Source organism: Arvicola amphibius, chromosome X, assembly GCF_903992535.2.
Source record: "Arvicola amphibius chromosome X, mArvAmp1.2, whole genome shotgun sequence".
Classification (NCBI taxonomy): domain Eukaryota; kingdom Metazoa; phylum Chordata; class Mammalia; order Rodentia; family Cricetidae; genus Arvicola; species Arvicola amphibius.
In genome coordinates, this window is record NC_052065.1 from 95,264,545 (window position 1) to 95,279,960 (window position 15,416).

At 39.7% G+C, this 15,416-nt stretch overlaps 1 protein-coding gene across 1 annotated transcript in view; it reads left to right on the forward strand.

Annotated features, from left to right (window-relative positions):
- Tmem164 (transmembrane protein 164) overlaps window positions 1-15,416 on the forward strand; it is a 177,862-nt gene that overhangs the window by 61,526 nt on the left and 100,920 nt on the right. Inside the window, 1 exon segment of the mRNA XM_038317458.1 lies at window positions 6,295-6,344. Coding sequence (XP_038173386.1) covers window positions 6,295-6,344 — 50 coding nt within the window.

The window sequence follows — 15,416 nt, forward strand, 5'->3', positions numbered from 1 at the left end:
ATCTAAGTTCTCAGGGGAAGCTTCTTTGTAAGCTTCTTACACTGACAAAATGGTAAATTCTTAGAAAGAGATAAGCTGAGAGCTGGCTTGAGGACTGGGGAGGAGCATTTAACTGTGGGTATGTACTTGGGGAAGGGTTCCTGGGGAAATGGTTTGCGTTTGCACAGTACATCAGAAGTAGCCACAGGAGGGAAAGGTATCCTGGGAGGCCATTCTGGAATAGTGAATAGGACTACTGAGGGCAATTTCTTGGTGTTGCAGACTGATCAATTGATTGATTGATTGATTGATTGATTTGGGGCAATATTTCCGTATCATTTACTTTTCTATTGCTGTGATGAAACACCAGGACCAAGGTAAATATTGTAAGAAGGAGTTTATTTGGGATTACTGTTCCACAGGGATTAAGAGTCCCTGTCAGAAAGTGGTAGCAGAAGTATTACGTCCCAGATCCATAGCTGGAAGCAGAAATAGAGACCTGGAAGTAGGTGAGGCTTTTTTACTCCTCAGAGCCTGTCCCTGGTGACATACTTCCACTAGCAAGGCCACACCTCCATAATCTCCCCAGACTGTGCCACCAAACTAAGACCAAGGGTTGAAATGTCTTACACTATGGGGGACATTTTATGCAAACCACCAGTTTCACTCTCTAAGTCCATGGGCTTCAAGTAACTATGTAACCTAGACTGACCTGGAACTCATCCCCCTGTCTCAGTTCTCTCACATACTGGGGTTCTATTTGTAAGCTACGATGCCTGGCTGGTGTTGTAGTTTTTAAAATTGAAATGAAAAAACTATAAAAGTATTAGGAAAGCAAAAGGTGAGCCGTTTTATAATCCCAGGATTGTAGAAGATTTTCGGAGATAGAAGCCATAAAGGAAATAATGTGTACATCTGATTGGCTAATAGTATAAAAAAGCTATACATCAAGAAACTACTCTAGGTAGAGTTGTTATGGAGGGAAACATGTCACAATAGAAGTGTGTGTAGTCTAGATAAGTGCTTTTGTCTTTTGAGATAAGATCTATAGTTAAGGTTTACCTTAAATTCCTGTCTCCTGCTGGGGTTACAGGTGTTCATTGCCCTGCCATGTTCTACATGCTATTAATATGTAGATAGTTTTTGCGACTCACTAAAACAGAAGCGTATAAATTGAAATAGAAAAAGTACAATTTCCCCCCAAGAGAAATACATCTAGTTAGTAAAGCAGTTTAATATTTCTGGATGTCTGAGACACACAAATTAAAAACAAACAACAACTAAAATCCCACTTAAGTTTCTTAGAGCTTTTCAAAATGAGAGTTACCTTTTGGTCAAGGATGCAGCAGAAGAAAACACATTCTCATATATGCCTGGAGGAAATATCAATTCAAATAACTTTCTTAGAGCACAGATTACCTATGAAATCAAAAGCCTTAAGGCATATGTGGTTGGCTTTTCATATCTTTTGGTTCTACTATCTAAGAATTCAACCAACTTCAGGACAAAAGTATCTTTTTTTTAAAATTCCATTTGTATTTAAAATGTGTGGGACAGTTCTTTTTCTTAACATTATCCCCTCCTAATGATATAGTTTAATATTGCTGTACAAAAGAGATCCATACTAGCCTAGAATGGAGTATAACAGGTTTATTTTTTAGGGGGGGGTAAACTTGTGTGCACTGGGAACAGGAACTGGAAGTGAATCCAGCAGCCAAGACCCTCCCCCATGCTTTAAGTCTGCATTAATAGTGCATGAGATCACGCCCAAAGTGGGCCAGTATCTTAAAGGCTATTGTCTGAAGGAGTTCTCACAGTAGTTTAACATCTATTTACATGACGTTTACATTGTATTAGGCATTATAAGTAATTTTGAGATCATTAAAATATATAGGAAAACAAAAATAGGTGACATAAATGCTTCAGCATTTCTATAATGGAATTAAACATTCACAGATGCAGATTCGGAGGGATCTTGGAACCAATTCCCCATGGATATAGAGGGGTAATTATTTCTATTTCCTTGGACTCAGAAAGTCTCCTATAACTGTGTACTGAGGAAATAGTAAAGTTATGACATGTATGTAATTGAATAAGGTGCTGTAGAAATGACTGGCTCCATGGTTAAGAGCACTGGCTGCTCTTACAGAAAACCCAGGTTCAAGTCCCAGCACTGACATGGCAGCTCACAGCGGTCTGTAAGCTCCAGTTCCTGGGGATCTGATGCCCACTTCTGGCTTCCTTGAGCACTGCATCCATGTGGTGCACAGACATGCATAGAGGCAAAATAGTCACATTTAAAGCTTAAAAAAAGAAACAAAGAAATGAAGCCATAGAAACATATTATGTTAAGGGTACTGTTGGCATTGTGCCTGCTTACGTGGTAGATGGAGCCTGGAGCACAGATGTTCTTATCTGTTGTGCTTTTCTTTAGTTATTGGCCAGACTTGGGAGGATTTAAAATAGCACAGCAGAGTGGCATTTTAGATAGATCTTTCTTGTATCATGGTGCCTGATGGGGGTATATATGGAAGAGATTGTCACGGTGGTCCAGAGAGAAATGATAATTCTACAGATGTATGAGCAGGAGTGGGTAGAGCTTCAGGATAGACTTTGTGCAACCCCGGATTGTCATCTTCCCTATGGTCGATAAGACTCGTAAGCACTTGGTCTTAGGAATCCCTAGATATCTGGGTGTTTTCATTAGAAATGGAATCAGGAAAACTAAAGCAGAGGGCACTAGGACCTGGAGGCTAGTGTGCTAGGCTCCAGGTCAGTCTCTTGAGCCTCTTACTCTCAGTTTTTATTTCATGTAGTTCAAGCATCCCTTCAGTGCTTAACTGGGCCAGCAGCTCATTTAGGATGGACCATGGTAAACTTGGGGCCAGTATGATTGGGGACAGGGATAGGGAGTAGGACAAATGAAAGCTGAGATGGTGGGAGGCCAGGAGGGGGGCCTAGAATCACAACAGTCCAGAGTTAGAAGGTGAATTGAGACAGCAATTGTGTAACTGGTAAGAGTTAAATGTACTGTTTTCTGTGCTTTTATGAAGTTTTATTTTTTTATTTACTTATCCCCCTAGGGAATTAAGACTAGTTTTCAATAGCATCTGGACATTTTTCCTTGGGATGACTAGCCTCATGTGACAAATCTTATCAAGACTTGAGTTTTATAAGGGTTTGCGAATCACATGTACCCACCAGCCCTGGGGCTGAGATGAGTTTGAGCAAAAATGAACTAGTGTGGGCATTGCTGGATCTGTGTGCTGGGCTGCCCTGTTGGGTGTGTTTTGAGATGTCTCATGGCGTCAAAAATAGATCTCAGGAATGTGTGTGGTAGTACTGATATAAAACCCCATGTGTTCTTTGAGTGCAGTGAATGGGCAGAGCTGTAGGGGGAGAAGGGGCCTTTGTGGCAAGTACATGGAATTGGGGTTTCATCTGAAATGTCCGTGAGAGCTTTTCCCCCCAGTTTCTTCATCTGGGAAATAAGGTTAAATAACACGGCCCCGCCTGTGATGGGATGTGTCTGTGTAGCATTGTCTGCTTGCTCCCTAGTTTTTCTCTTACCTTCAGGAACTGTGCTGGGCAGTTTCGAACACAGATAGGGAGCACCGAATGGGTGCTGGGACTTGCTGGCATCTGTTCTCATCTCTCATTTGCTTTGTTCTTCTAGATGCCCTCTTCTACTGTTTGCAGCTCAAGGGGTGCTTTAGTTTTCCTTCTGCCAGTCAAAAACATACGTTATCAAAAGATGGAGGTGGTGGAACCACCCAGTGAATTCCTGGGGATCCTTGGGCTGTTAAGTTAAAATGTTTTTACAATTCCTGATCAACTAAGAATCATTATAGTTGTGACCTTAGCCTGACTAAGCAGAGGTTTGATTTCAGAAATCCTTCAAGTGACTAAAAGACTCTATGGGTTACTTAGAAATGGAATGTGTTGAATATTGAGGCGGGCGTTTTTTGCTAGTATATTCAACGAATTTGTCTCAAAGGATTGAAAAAAAAAAAAACCAAAAAACTCTATCCTGGTGATAGACATAGACAGGCAAGGTGAGAAAGGCTAGAAGGTCGATTAGAATGTTGGGCCCTGTGAAAGTAACTGTTGGTAAGCACATGTAGACTCAAGACTCGACTAGTTTGCTGTCTCTGTGAGTGGTGGAGGATAACCGGACAATGGAGTAGCTTGGAACTGGGGGCTTAGTCCTTAAAGTAGGTTCATGAATACCTGCTGTAGAGAAGGACAGAACCAGTTAAAGGGTTATATGCTTACCTCTCGAGGCTACAGACAGAAATGTAAGACTTCATTAATTGTGAGGCCCACTATTGCATTTTTACTTTATGTTTGGCATGTTGCAAGTGTCTGGGTATTTCCAAAATTTGGGGAGGCTGCTGGCATGACTCTCTGGCATTCTCCAGATGACCTGGAGACCTTTCTAAGGTGGGTGGGACCCGTTTTCCTCTCTGTACTGTAGCTTCAAAGTGTGGGCTTTGGTGGGCCTGATGCTGGGTCACTATGTACAGCCTCCAAGTTGGTTCTTTGCCTAAGGTAAGTAACCTTCCTGCTGTGTCTGGGGTAAAAAAGACCAGCGTCATTTAGTTCCTTTTTGGGCTGCTCCTGAGGGCTAAGCTAGAATTCAATGTGGTTCAGAAATCCACTTCTTTGGCAACAATGGATGCTAAAAGCATTTTACAGTGAGGTCTGGGAATGCACCCCACACAATGAAATACATCTTATTCCTGTGGAAAATACATGGCAGTTCCCTATAAATAAAGGGAGATCACCCCCGTTTAAGTCATGCTTTGAACAATCATTCATTTTCTGTTTTAGAGCCTTTTGGATTTGGGGTCCAATTGAGAATTGTGGACCTGAAGTTATCTTTGAGTTTGCACTTTAGTCAAATGGACCCATGGGGGAAAGGCATGGTCTGGGGTGCTGGTAGAAGGCTCTTTCCTTTGAGTGGCTCTCTAATGGGGTATCCCCGGTGATGGACTCCCACTGGTATTCTTTTCTATACTCCCTTCTTTTCCTCTTAGCAGGGATTCTATCTGCCAAACAGATGTCTTCCCTGTGGTATAGACTATTCTTCTCCCTGTAAACTCTGAGAGAATGGAGAAACAAAATGCCAAAGCATGCAGACTCAGCAAAGCCAACGTCCAATAATGGAAATTGTCAGAGCTTTCACCATGACAGGGACAGTTATCAATGAGTTTTTTAAACCACATAATCAAATCAGTTTGGGTCAAGGGACCCTGCAAACATAAGGTTTAGGTATATCCTAAAGGTTGATCCCCAGTCCCTTGTGTCTTTGGCCCTCAGAGTAGTTTAGTCCAAGAGCAAACGTGTAGCATGTGAGACTACCAGGAATGGCTGACTTCAGTCCTTCTGGAACTTTCGTTCAGCATGCAGATGTGGTGGGGGGAGGTCCCAGGTTTGTAGAATAAGAATGCTTTCTGTGAGAACTTCGGGATTTGCATATTTGCCAAATTTTGCAAAGGATGTTTTGTCCTTGATGACAATTGAAGACCACCATATGGGTAAAGTTCCAGCAACTGCAGGTCTTCAGTGGCCTGTGTCACACCAAGAGCAGTGAGCTGATTGGTCTTCTCTTAGAATGACAGATTCTTTTGGTTTGCATTTTTGCCTGTCTTGATAATAGGACCTTCTCAAATTACCTACGTCAATTTGTAGATACAAACAAAATCCAGTGGTTTTAGAGTCTGTCGTGGTAGTTTGTTAAGAGATGTGGGAAAATTCAGGATCCCCAGTTACATCCAATTTTCAGATAAACACAAAGCAATGTTTTAAAGAAATGGGATTCATGCAACACTTCCAGCCTACTTACACAAAAACATTACTCATTGTTTCTCTGGAACTCCAATTTAACTTGGTGTCTTCATGTGCTAAATTTGGCAGCTCTGAGTATTGATAAGCCCACCTACCCCCATGGGAGGCAAACCAGATGTTATGTGTGTGCATCTTCCATGTGCAGAATCTATTTTTATCTGCCCTGGGTTAAAGCTTCAAAGACTGGCTACTTATGGCATATTGATGGCAAAGCACTGAAAACTAAGTCTTTCTCTTTCTCCATACACACACATGCACACACGCACACGAAAATACAAATGTACTTTGGTAAACTGTTTGCCTTGTAACTATAAAAATTTTAACCAAAACACAAATATACAAATTTTACTTATCTAATTTTTTATATACATTTTTTTTGTTGAAATAAGTGGCATTTTTAAAATAACCCCGAGTTGCTGTGCTCAGTGTTTTGCTCACTAACCATTCTTAATTCTTTAATTGCAGATCTTCCTCCTGGCCTGCCCTCCATGTCCGGGAGCTATCGTCGTCTTCAAGTAAGAGAAAATTGTGTTTTACTCCATGGTCCTTCCTCTTCAGGCTCTTGTTTTCATTTGATGATAGAGGACATTGTGGTGCCAACCCCCTGGACTGTACTTCTTGGTCCTCTGGCCTTTCCTAAGGAATGAACATCTGTTGTGGTTCGCTGAACTGTCATGCACATGCTGTATGTGGGCTGTAGCTGTTGCTGAGCCCTGGCAAATCCCACTGAAGCATTCTCTGTAATTACCCAGCCATGGTAGGGTAGCTTGGCAGCTTGTTGTCCTACTGAGGTTATACGTGAAAGCTGCTGGGGACTACCTAGCTTTAGTCCATAGTTCCCCTCTAGCTGTCTTGTCACTGAGGACATGGTACTAAAAGGCCATTGTTCCTGTGTCTTAATGGACATTTTTCCTTCAGGTGCAAAATGAAGTGACAGGGATTCTAGAGATTGAATTCTGGGTCTTACACCTGCTGCACAATGTTTAACCAGTGAGCCAGCCACACCCTTAGTCTTATAAATTCTGACTTGAAAATATCATCAAGCATCTAATCCATTAAAGTATACTGCAAGCAAACATGGTTCTCTGAAGGCAAGTTTACTTAAATTAAATTAGTAAGAGGTCCAGAGCTCTGATTTTAGCCACGAGGTGTGATCATCTCCCTCATCAGACCTTTTATTAGACTTGCTAGTGTGAGGTAAAATGGGCTCAATTAATCCCCCCCAACCCCCCCCCCCCCCCGCATGTTGGAGCGATTTCTGAATAGTGAAATGGCCAGAGGGAGGGACCAGGAAGTAATAGGCCTAGGAGATGCGTCGATAGTTGAGAGTAGAGTAAATGGCTTTCTGATTTACTTAAGTCATTAGAGTAATAGGTAGGGGGCTACCCCATTTGCCCCTGCAAACAGCTCCTCAGAATAGACACTTAGTCCCTTGCCTAAGGTGAGTAACTTTCTTCCGGGTGAGGGCTAATGGATCCTGACTTTATATATTTTATGTGGACAGCTCCCACAGAAAAGGGCTATTTAACCTCACTTCCCTCCCTTGCCTTTTCGAAATGAACTCAATTATTCAGTGTAATGTTTTTTTAAAGCAACATTCATTGATTTTATTTCATTAAGATGAAAGCAACAATTCTCATCAGAAAGAAAATAATCACTACCTCTATCCTTCCCCCAAGAGATAATTTCAGTTATTGCCTTTCCTTTTTTGATAAGCATAAATCATTGTTTACTCATATTTTTACTACTTGTTTTCTTATTTTAATTTAATTTGCTTATATTTTATACTCATACATAAATATAGAAATATGATTACTGGATATGTCATAGTAGCCCTTTGCAATCTCTTTTTGCTTGGCCCTTAACTCATACTATCTCTCCGTATACTAAACCAGTATGTATCTTTTTCCATGTACATGGACAAGCTTATGTGGCTTTTAGAAGTTTTTGTTAATTGTTTTTTTATTTTTATATTTATACTTCTTTTTTGGTGTTGTTCTTATTGAGCTATATATTTTCTTCCCTCTCCTTCTATGCTCCCAGTTTACTTAGGAGATCTTGTCTTTTTCTAATTCTGATGTAGATAGATCTATGTATGTTTCTTTTAGTGTCCTCATTGTTGTCTAGGATTGTGAATTATAGGCTGGTTTTCTTTGCTTTATGTCTAAAAACCACTTATCAGTGAGCACATACGATATTTGTCTTTCTGGGTCAGGGTTACCTCATTTGATATGATGTTTTTTAGATCCATCCATTTGCCTGCAAATTTCAAGATGTCATTATTTTTTTCTGCTGTGTAGTACTTCATTGTGTAAATATACCACATTTTCCTTATCCATTCATTGGTCAAGAGGTATTTAGGTTGTTTCCAAGTTCTGGCTATGAAAATTCTGCTATGAACATAGTTGAGCACATGTCCTTGTGGCATGATTGAGCATCCTTTGGACATATACCCAAAGTGGTATTACTGGGTCTTGAGGAAGGTTGTTTCCTAATTTTCTGAGAAATTGCCACACTGACATCCAAAGGGGTTGTTCCAGCTTGCACTCCCACCGTCAGTGCAGGAGTGTTCCCTTTACCCCACAACCTCTCCAGCATAAGTTGTCATCAGTGTTTTTGATTTTGGCCATTCTTACAGGTGTAAGATGGAATCTCAGAGTTGTTTTGATTTGCATTTCTCTGATGGCTAAGAATGTTGAACATTTCCTTAAGTATCTTTCAGCCATTTTAGATAGCTCTGTTGAGAGTTCTCTGTTTAGGTCTGTACTCCATTTTTTCATTGGATTATTTGTTCTTTTGATGACCAATTTCTTGAATTCTTTGTATATTTTGGAGATCAGCCCCCTGTCTGATGTGGGGTTGGTAAAGATCTTTTCCTATTCCGTAGGCTGCCATTTTGTCTTGTTGACCAGGTCCTTTGCTATATGGAAGCGTCTCAATTTTAGGAGGTCTTATTTATAAATTGTTGCTCTCAGTATCTGTGCTACTGGGGTTATATTTAGGAAGTGGTCTCCAGTGCCAGTGCATTCAAGTGTACTTCCCACTTTCTCTTCTCTGAGGTTCAGTGTAGCTGGCTTTATGTTGAGGTCTTTGATCGATTTGGACTTCAGTTTTGTGCATGGTGATAGATATGGGTCTATTTTCATTCTTCTACAGGTTGATATCCAGTCATGCCAGCACCATTTGTTGAATATGCTATCTTTTTTTCCATTTGATGTTTTTTGCTTTTGTCAAAAATCAGGTGTTTGTAGGTGTGTGGATTGATATCCGGTCTTCTATTTTGTTCCATTGGTCCTCCTGTCTGTTCTTATGCCAACACCAGGCTGTTTTCAGTATTGTAGCTCTGAGTAGAATCTGAAGTCAGGGATTGTGATGCCCTCAAAAGTTCCATTATTGTACAGGATTGTTTTGGCTATCCTGGGTTTTTTGCTTTTCCATATGAAATTGAGTACTGTTCTTTCAAGGTTGTTTTTATTCTTTAATGGATCCTGCTTTTTCACTCAGCAATATTTCATTGAAATCTATCAATGTCTACTGGAATAAGTCTTATTTCAGAAAGCTGCAAAATATTTCATAAATACACAATTTATCTTGGCATTGCCATATTAACGGATATTTACTTTCTTTCCATAATGCTGTGATAAACCATTGCTGTGCACTAACCTGGTATATTTTTGCTTTCAATTTTTGTTTGTGTATATATGTGAATGTCTTGCCATAATAGTTGTCTTTTCTATACAAAGATTATTCTTATATAACTTTCACATTTCCAATTCTACTTAAAGTTGCTTTACCAAAGATGGGTAACCAGTTGCACAAGAACAGTATATTCCATACTCTCTGCTTCTTCCTCTAAACTGAACATCCATCCCTGTCAGCTGGTAGATGTTTTATGTACTAGGCTCGAGTTATTGATTCTCTGTCCTGTTCCATTAAATTGTGTACCAAGACCATATTCACTTGATTCCATTAGTTTAAAATTCACTTAGCACTGTCTTGTCAATTTTCCTATTTATAAATTTTAAGATTTCCTTTTACTTAATATTCCTTTCCACTTCTAATAGGATTCTAATTAGAATTACATTACATTGGGTTTAGCTTTTTAATTACGTGGTTCTTTTTAGCTAAGAAATTGTATTTCTTTGCATGTTCACATCTGATTTTGTGTTAATTAGATTTATTCTTTTCTTATCTATTATACACTCTTTTTGATACATTTCTCAAGAATTAATAGCTTTTCTCCTGTTGGGGCTCAAATATCTTCCTCATCTCCATTGCTAAGTGCTATTTGCTATCATAGAAAATGACTATTGATTTTTATGAATATTTATTTTACATTCAGCTATTATACAGATTCTTCTATTATTTCTAGTAAATTTCATTTTTCTTCTATCTTTTCAATACTTACTTTTTTGTTCCATTTTACATTTTTTGCTCCTTTTTTTGGGAAACTCAGTTAAATAGAAATCCTGTTGATGGCCTACTCTGCCTAAAGATTTTAAAATCAAAATGTTTTCTGTGTTCTTTTACATTTTCTATTGGCATTTGTTTATTTGGTTTCGAGTTTTCATTTTTTTTGTGTGTGTTTCCACATTTCCTTACAGAATTGGTTGCTATATTTGACCAGCAGCTGCATGAGTTCGCAGTTGTGCTCTATGGCTTTTCTTGTCTTTCCTGGAACACCTTAGTCAAGTTCTGTGCTACTGAGCTATACCCTGAGCTCTCAATTATTTTTTCAATACAATGAATTATGTTGATAGAATTTCTAGTTTTGAACTACAATTACAAAGGCTTATGAAGTAAGCCTGCTGAATACAGTATGTTATCATCTTGATACAAGGCTGAATTCTGTTCATCAGTGTTTTTATTTAGAATATGTCTTCATTATTCATATGTGAGATAGAAATGTTTTATTTTTTTATTAGATTTGAAGATTAGAGATGGGTAATATGTAGTAGAGAAAGTCTCTTCTTTTTCTTTGGCCCATAATACTTAATTACCCTTAGAAATGATATGTGTTTTGAAGGTCTGACGAACCTCCCTTGTAAAGCACATTTGGAACTGGTACCTTTTTCTATAGGTAGAGTCATAATTACCTTTTCAATGTCTTCTTCTCTGAAAATCACTCTATTCAAATCTTTTGGCTTTAATTGTGGTTGTTTGTGTTTGTTAGGAGATTATCTACCTATTCTGTATCTTCAGATTGCTTCCCATAATTGTGGCTGAGTAAGCGGACTTCTCTATCATCACTTGACACTCTTTCCTCATATAGTTACGCTTGGTTTCTTGACCTTAATCTTGTATGTTTTCTGTTGCTTCTTCTGTTTTTAAATTTGCTCAGCAAGAGTGTTATCAATTTTTGATTGCTTTGTAGACAATAAAGTCTTGGATTTATTCTCCCTTTCAGTCTTCCTGTGTCATTTAACAGTCCTTACATCTCAGTGCACACACCGAGGCTCCGCTGTGGGCTTGGTGACAAGCACCACCTACCTATTTCTTATTACTCCACTAGTGCTTTGCTATACCAGTCCTATGCGAGTTTTCTGGCTTCCCAGCTAAACAGAGCTTGGCATGTTCTTTGCAGAGACATGCCCGGCCACTGCAGGAAAGGGGTTCTGATGTATACAGCAGGCTGCATTGCCCCATGCTGGTTTGGGACTGACAGTTCTTTTAGGGGTGGAGTCAGGGCAGGATTCACTACAGGGATCCCATGGTCTGTTTCTCAGGGGAGAATGATAGTTTGCCAGTGTTCCAGCTGGGTCATGACTGTTTTGTTACTGTGCACCTCTGCCGACATGTGACCTGCTAAGTGCCGCTGCTGGAGCCTGCTGCTAAGAGGGATGCCTTAGCAGAAGCCATGCATCTGAGATGTAGAGCTAGATTTGGCAGGATTTCTACTTGGCCCACTCCACAGCAACCTTGGGCATGGCGGTCTTGCAAACTCTAATCTCACCAACTTCTGAAATTCCAGTTTGATCGCTTTCTGCTTTTTAGAACCCCTTATCTTTATGTTTCTAGGTGTTCCTTCTTTCTGGATGAGCAACCCTAGCATTGTTTGTTATATTGTATTTGTACTTGAAATGCTGTTCTCCATCTCTTTGAAACTGAGCCACTTTCGTTTTCTCATTTGGCTGCTTAGAATGGCTTTTTCCTTAAGGAGCAGTTTCCCAGTGCTTTCTATGGCCACCCTATAGAATACTTTTTCTTCATTCAGGATTGACTGAAATCAATACATTCTGCCCTCTGTTGTGAGGTTCCACCTCTCCAGAATCAACCAGCTGCACACTGAAAGGTTTGTTTGTTTTCATACTGCATCTGTTCTAACAGGAGGCTCTTTTTCTTGTCATTATCCCCTAAACACTATAGTATAACACATGTTTACAGAGTGCTTACATTACATGAAGTGTTGTTAAAAACAACAAGTAATCTAGATAGAGAGAGAGAGCAAGCATTGAAGTGCAGCAAATTTGAAGTTAGTTACCTATATCAGTTATCATTAGGGAACCTATCCTGTCATATTATGTGAAGCAGTTGGTCTTCCCCCTCCCCAGTTCATTTGTTTTTCCTTCAAGATAGACTCCCACTATGTATCCCTGACTTGGCTCCAACTCATACAGATTCACCTGCTGCTGACTGGGAACACTGGTATTAAAGGCATGTGAAACATTGTGAAACCCTCAGTCTTAGTAAATGAGACTTCTTGAAACTGACATGTGGTGGGGTAGGGTGGGGTGGTGCACTCCTTTAATCCCAGCACTTGGGAGGCAGATGCAGGCAGATTTCTGTGAGTCCATCGGGAGTTACAGAGCATGGCCCTGTCTCAAAAAGAAATGTTATAACGTAAGCCAGGTATGGTGGTAAACCAAGCACTGAGGCAGCTGAAGCAGGATGATCTCAAGTTCAAGTCCAGCCTAGGCTACATAGTGATTTGTAGACTGATCCGAGATACATATCAAGAGCTGTCTTAAACTTCCAAAAGAGATCTGGAGAGAGACTGCTCAGTGATTAAGAGAGTTTGCAGCTCTTGCGGATGTCCCCAGCACACATGTCAGAGGCTTAGTACTGTGTGTAACTCCGGATCCAGGAGATCTGACACCTCCGAATTGCTGGGATTAAAAAATCTACACCACAAAGCCCACACCTTTTAACTTTTTAATGAAGTGTTTGCTATACAGCAATTTTGCATTTTCTTGATCAAGTTGATTACTTCTTCCTTCAGATCATGAGTATTTCCTATGTATGTATGTATGTATGTATGTATTTAATTATTTGAGACAGGGTTTCATCCTATAGCCCAGATTGGCTTGAAATTGACTGTGTATCCTAGTATGGCCTGGAATTCTTGGTTCTCCTGTGTCATTCTCCCAAATACACTGCCACAGCCAACTTTCTTTCTGTATTTTATGCCTAAACAGGTTTTTTATTATAAGATTATAGAAAATCCAATGTTATGCTTGTAAAAATATTTAATGTGGCCATTTAAAATTTGTACTAGGAAGATGGTGAGGTAGGGCTGGGCTATAGCTTATATTTTTTCCTAAGTATTTTTTTCCCTGTATTTGTTGTTCATTTGTTTTGACAGAGGATGCTATGTAGCAGACTGGACTTTAATTCCTAGTCTTCCTGACTATTCTTTCCCAGTGCTAGGATTATAGATGCCATCACACCCAGCAAAAAATTCTCTAAGGTCGTTACCACACTTATATGTATATGCTAGGAGTTAGCTCAGAGGATGTTTTATTATTCTTTTGGTTTTTAACCCAGATTCATATTCCTTTTTTTTTAAATTCTCCTTACTTTATTTTACATGTATGGGAATTTTGACTTTATATACGTCTGTGCACATGTTTGCCTGGTGCCCATGGAAGCCAGAGAGGGTGTCAGATCCGTGGACCCACAGTTACAGACAGTTGTGAGCAACCGTGTGGGTGCTGGGAATTGAACCTAGATTCTCTACAAGAACAGCTAGTTTTTTTCACCGCTGAGCTAGCTTTCTAGCACCACAAGAAGTTTCTTGATGCAGAGAATGAGAGTATCATGGCCTTCCTTGGGTGGACAAAGGAACAGGTTAGGGCCCCAGCTTCATAGCCTTGGGTTTGTAACAGCAGGTAGGTAGACCAGATCTGCCTTTGCCCTCTCAGCCTACTATGCCACCTACAGTTCTTTTTAGTAACTACTCTCAATTAGTTTTTTGGTGTCAGGGGAACTTTAAATGTTTTCCTCGGGTTCCCTTCCAAATCCTGTCAGGATTTTGACTCTGCTTACTTTAATCCTATGATTTCACTGATGTCATCACAGTGTTGAATCTCTTCAGCCAGGATTTTTTTTGTTTTTGTTTTTTTGAAACAGGTTCTCTGTGTAGCCCTGACTGTTCTGGAACTCACCCTGTAGACTGGGCTGACCTCAAACTCAGAGATTCACTTGCCTCTGCCTCCTGAGTTCTGGGATTAAAGGCTTGTGCCACTACTACCTGCCTTCATAAATTCATTTCTTAATTTCTTGACATTTTCTTCTATGTTCCGTGTGTGTGTGTGTGTGTGTGTGTGTGTGTGTATTTCCCACATATTTCTCGACAAGGCCATTTAAATACAGTTTGTAGTTTATGATCTTTTATTATATCCTCTTTTATTACTGATGATTTGTAGGAAAGATTTCCAGTTTTGTATGTTGGTTTAAATTGGGCTACTATGCTTCAGTCTTATTTATATAATAATTTTTCAGATGCTCCCCTTGGATCATTTTTCCAAATGGTAACTTTACCTCTTTTTAAAGAGCAAAACTGTGTTTTTTGTTTGTTTTGGTTTTTTTGGCTCAAGCCTGGTTGTGTTGGCTAGAGTTTCTGGCATCATTTTGAATAATGCTAATACTAGAAAGAATCCTTATCTTGGTTTTGATTTTAATGGAACTATTTCTGGTGCTTCACTTAATGGTGTGTTAGCTAAGTTTTCTATTGCTGCAATGAAACATCGTGGCTAAAAAGCAAGTTGGTAAGCAAAGGGTTTATTTGATTTACACTTCAGCATTGCTTTTCATCACTGAAGGAAGTCGGGACAGAAACTTAAATAGGGCAGGATCCCCAAGGCAAAAGCTGATGCAGAGGAATGCTGCTTGTTGGCTTGCTTCTCATGGCTTGCCCAGCCTGCCTTCTTATAGGTCCTAGGACCACAGGTCCAGGAATGGCACCACCCAAAATGGGCTGGGTCCTCTACCCATTGGCCACTAAATGAGAAAATGCATGAGACTCCTTCCTCTGATGACTCCAGCTTGTGTCAAGTTAACACATAAAGCCAGCCAGTACAAATGGAGATATTTTTATGTTTGACTCTTACATTGCCTATTGGCTTAAGTTAGATATGATATAATATGAAGAAATTATCTTGTTCTTAAGTTGTTAAGTTCATTTAAAAATTAAGAATTTATCTATCTATCTATCTATCTATCTATCTATCCATCCATCCATCCATCCATTTATTTGTTTATTTCTTGCAGTGCTGGGGTTAGAACCCAGGGCTTTGGGCATGCTAGGCAAGCACTCTACTGCTGAACCACTCCCTCAGCACATAGGTGGCTATTGAGTTTAGTCAACA